This window comes from Helobdella robusta (assembly GCF_000326865.2).
Source record: "Helobdella robusta unplaced genomic scaffold HELROscaffold_5, whole genome shotgun sequence".
Taxonomy (NCBI): Eukaryota; Metazoa; Annelida; class Clitellata; order Rhynchobdellida; family Glossiphoniidae; genus Helobdella; species Helobdella robusta.
The window spans coordinates 2,549,745-2,554,744 of NW_008705254.1; the positions used below are offsets into that span (position 1 = coordinate 2,549,745).

Below are 5,000 nucleotides of genomic sequence, written 5' to 3' on the forward strand. Positions count from 1 at the left end.
GTTTATTTTGAATTTTAATAAACTAAACGTTCACCAAAAAACTTTAGTGAGAAAAATCGAAAAAACGAACTACAAACATATTAACGCCAAACATTCGGTAGAATTTATAGAATATTGTAAATATATAAATATATATATATATATATATAATTCAATTGAAGTCATTATTCATTGAAAATGACTGAGCGCGAAACGAATAAAATAAAAATCATGCCAGCAATTTGTCAGCGTAATTTGAGTTGGATTTTTGCATGAGTTATAATTTCACTAAAATAAAATAACTGAGTGATTTATGCATTTTAATGAAAACATTGGAATATCTTCCGAGCAATGACATTTTTCAACGCAAGTGAATTAGACAAATTGAATCATTTATAATATTTAGTAAATTAAATTCGGCAACAAGATTACATTTCAGTTTTTAACACAATTTACATAGTTAGAAGTTTTCACAATTTTAAAATTGTATAACTTTTAATTTTACAATTTAACGTTAATTACAATTTCATAAATTTCAAAAGCGTTGGTAGCAAATGAAATATGCAGAAAGTTGCAGGTCGTAAACAGGAGAGTTATGCATGGGAGTATTTTCAATGTGATCCGCTAACAGATAAGAAAGAGCACGCGTTTGTGTGAAATCTCGCACCAGCGCCCATGGATTTCAAAACTGAAACTCGAAATAAAACTCAAACTTAAAATGTAAAACTCAATAAAAACTGCAACTGGAAAAAAGAAAAAACTATAGCTTAAGGTTAAATTAAAATAAACTTTACAAAACGCCATACAAACTCAAACTGTAAAAAAAACAAAGTTTAGCAACACTTGCGTGTGCTAAACATACAAAAAGTATGTAAGCCAACACGTCAAAAGTATGAATGTTGCAGCCTTTCAAAACTAAGTAAGCAGGAAACAGTATTATGAGCAGCATTTCGTTTGTCAGAGCTGAATGATGAAGAAGGATAATTAAGTTTTTTTCTGCGTCTTTATTTGCGAAAAATACTTAAAACATGACACATTTTCTAAATTACACACTATATATAAAATTTAAATTTTTAAAAAAGATGTTTAAAAAAGTAAAAATTTTTATTGGAAAATAATTTTGTTAAACTCAGTCACTGCTTTCCGATTTAACCTATAAGATTTCCAAGAAGTCGGTTTCGGCTGTCTGAAAAGTTTTGAGGAATTTGAAAGAAATTTTTTAAGAAAGGGTACGTGTCAAATGGAGAAACTTTAGGAATTGAAACCGTTGAATGTTTGTCAAAAAATTTCAATTTTTAATCCATGTAGACAAAAAAAACTTGTCATCAAATTAATAAAAAAATATAACGATCTATATTAAATATTGATAAAATTTTATGAAAAAATTAAAATTCAAGAATTGAAACTTTTCAGTAGGTGACCTTTAAAATAAATATTTAAAAATTAATTGCCACTAAAATACGCAGAAAAAACTAACTTCAAATTATCAAAAAGTGGTATGCAGTAGAAAAAAACTTGGCTGACTCACTCCTAGAGAAGTAACTTATTCAAAATTTACCATTCCTACCCAGAAAAAAAAGAAAGTTATTTAGCAACTGAAACCTAAAATCCCACAAATTCCGTTGTCCCATCTTTTTTCTCAATTACTCATTCAGCAGGAAAATCTAGATCCCTCGACTACTCAGTCATTTGACATCTTTCCTTGCTTCTGCATAACTCCACACACACACGCGCGCGCACACACACACACACACACGTACACCGCACACACACGCACGTATATGTATGTATGCATGTATATATTTATATATATATATATATATATATATATCTGTGTGTGTGTGTGGTGTGTGTGTGTGCATGTAGTATAATGTAATAAATTTGTATTCACCTGTTCTATTACTTTCAATTTATATTTGTTTATTATCTATTCAACTTTACACAAGCATTTCGTTAGTTTAAATAACGGACCAAAAATATGAAGGGCATAGTAGAATGATTAATTAATATTATTGCAATAGAATTCAATGAGAGACAAACAACTGTGTGTCAGTCTGCACCTTTGTCTGTCCCGTCACGTAGTAGTTCATTAAGCTGCTGTTGTATTTGTTTCCAATGAATGTCGTATGAATCTAAGTGGAAGAGAATAGTGAACGGAAGCAAGAACGTCTGTGGGCGGCAAAATATTACGAAGATTTATTATTCCTCTAATGTAAACAGAAATCATTAACAAATTTTTATATTTATAAATGTACATTGTATATTGTACAGTATAAGTTGTTGGGTATAAAAAAGCGTTGAGAATTAATATTTAACTTTTAAATGTTACGAACAAAATATATAATTTGTTTTATTATTGGTTTTGATTGATGAGTTCAATTTCTATAACGTTTATATCATTTGCTGCAATTAATTATAAAAATGTATGCGTTTTAAAATCGCCCACATATCAGTTTTCCATTAAACAAAAATTATATTTATTTTGAAAAAAAAGAACAAATGTCACTGTATAATAGATAACAGTTTAATTTCAATTTTGAGTAAAGTTTGTTTAATTTCTATAAAAAAAAACATTTGATGATTACAAGATTGTCAAAAACTGCATCAATTCATATTTGTTTCTAATTTCATCAAAAAAATGTTTGGAAGACCATCCAACTTCAACAATGTCAGATTACTTCACATAATATTTTCTTTTTGGGAGCAAGTAATTGTATAGAAATTTAAGAAGGTGGAGCCTGGTAGTCAACTTGCAACTGGCAATACTGAAACGTTATTCGTCCATATTAGGCGTGCCACAACGTAATGAGAATTTTCAACATGACGTTTGATGCCCATGACGCAGCTGACGGTGAGGTTTCGATGTTGATGTTTCAAATGTTGATGTTTCAAAGTTAGTGTTTCAATTGTTGATGTTTTGATCTTGATGTTACGAGTTTGATGTTAGTAGCATGTGTCTTTAAAATTTATTTAGTTATAGAAACAGAGTTGGTGACCAAGTAACATACGCTGAAGTGATAAGAAACACGACAGCAGCAAAAGCCTGCATACATGTTGTTCAGTGCTTTATGCTTTCTCAAATTCTTCGAAATATTTTCTTATATGTGGCCAAAGAAAATATTTATCAATAAGTAAGTCAAAAAGTAAGGAGCTTATGGTTTCAAACTAAGATGTTAAGATTGATAAAACGACTTTTTAGACGAAATTTTGATGGTGATGATAATATAAATGATTACAAAGATGATGACAGATGATGTTTATAATAATGACGAAGACGATGATGCTAATGATCAAAGGACGGCCTGGACACCTGGACAACTGGCTGGACACCTGGACACAATGATAAAGTAGTAAGAATTTCAAACTTATTCTGTAGGTCATGCTGATGTTAAAAATTGCCAATAAAAAAATTGTAATGATTATGAAAATGCTGATAAAGATAACCTTCCCCTGTCTGTTCACAAGCATAGTAGCTCAGTCTCTTCGTGTTTTTATGATAGCTGCTACTTACCAACACGCAAATCACTTTTGTACTTTGTGTCAACTTGTTGAAAAATTTGTAGAAAGTTGAAAAATTGTGATTTCAATTTTCTAAAGTTTTTAAAGATTACCTCATCACTCACTAGCATTCATTGCCTAGCAATTCCTCGCAATCACGTTACAAGCACTTGATGTGTTGCTGCTCCTGAGCAAACAACATTCTCAAAATTTTCAAACCTGTCAAACATTCATTAACATATTTCTTAACACGTTGATACTAGCAAACAAAGTAGCTTAGGAATTGTTAATTGTCCTGTCATCATACACCAGCCAGTTTTGCTATCTGCTGAACTCTCAGGAATAAACATCGCAGTTCATCTGCTCAGTTCGCACGCACTAATCCTTGAAGGAATCCTACCTAACTGATGATGTTCGTTGATCCGAGCGGTCCTGATGTCATACGTGAAGGGTTTTTTTTTATATAAAAAATGTTATTTGCATCTATTGCTAACGATGATAACTAGGCTGAAAATGATGTTTGTGTTGTGATGACGATGAAGATAACGACTGCAATCATTATGAAATCAGGGTGTGATGAAATGATCCAGATGTATGGCATGGTATGGTATAATGATTGTTGTAATGAGGAATAAACAAACAATAAAAAAGAATGGTGATAAGTGGGTGACGATGAAAAATGATGACCTGATGGCCTAATGTGCCTCTCAATTGTCACCGGATGACCAATGTGACCGTCTGTAACTTCATTATCGTTTTTTTTTTTATTGCCAGTCCAAGGCAGTAAATGTAGTTATTTGCTGACCAGAAGTTGCGCAAAATTAAATTAACAACAGCACGATGTATGATACCCTGTACAAGTAGGAATATAACGAGCACCACTTCAATCTATACCTACTGGCCAGAGAACGTCTCTTGAAAACACAATTCAATTTCCCAGAACTGACAACACACATCACATTTTCAATCAGATCAACAGAATACAAAATTAGAAATTATTAACTTTTTCATTGAATCGGTAAAATCTGGAAATAAGCCTCGCATGCAATGAAATGTTCACGCAAAGTTCGAGCTCAACTCAGGCACTGTGGTCGCCCTAACGAGCAATGTAAACATTGATAGCATTAATGTGGCTTTGTACTACACATGCCAAATGAGCTGTAGGCCGATACAATTTATGGACAAATACGAGGAAGCAAATAAGCAGATAAGAAGACCATGCATAGTACATACTCCTGCCAATATCTTGATGAACATCTTCTATGGAGACAAAGACGATGACAAAAATGAAAACCTATTAGAAGCGGCGTATGGATTAGTTAATAAGTAAAAAGGCAACAGATGAATCACGCAACATTTTTAACAAAGAGTAGTGACTTTTCTTTTTTTCTTTCTTTGCTTTTCCGTACTTTTGCACTGACGTCTGCATCTGAAATTGCTTTGAAGTATATGCTTGTTAAAAATATAAGCGACTTCAATGTAAAGAGGATTAAATTTACTTTTATTAATATTTAGTGACCGCA

General features: G+C 31.7%; 1 protein-coding gene across 1 annotated transcript in view; it reads left to right on the forward strand.

Moving 5' to 3' along the window:
* Positions 1-4,013: 4,013 nt before the first annotated feature.
* Positions 4,014-5,000, forward strand: part of HELRODRAFT_163338 (hypothetical protein) — a gene marked incomplete at both ends in the record, with an annotated part of 5,633 nt that continues 4,646 nt past the window's right edge. The window contains 2 exons of the mRNA XM_009027233.1: positions 4,014-4,079; positions 4,544-4,803. Coding sequence (XP_009025481.1) covers positions 4,014-4,079; positions 4,544-4,803 — 326 coding nt within the window. The remainder of the gene's footprint in view (positions 4,080-4,543; positions 4,804-5,000) is intronic.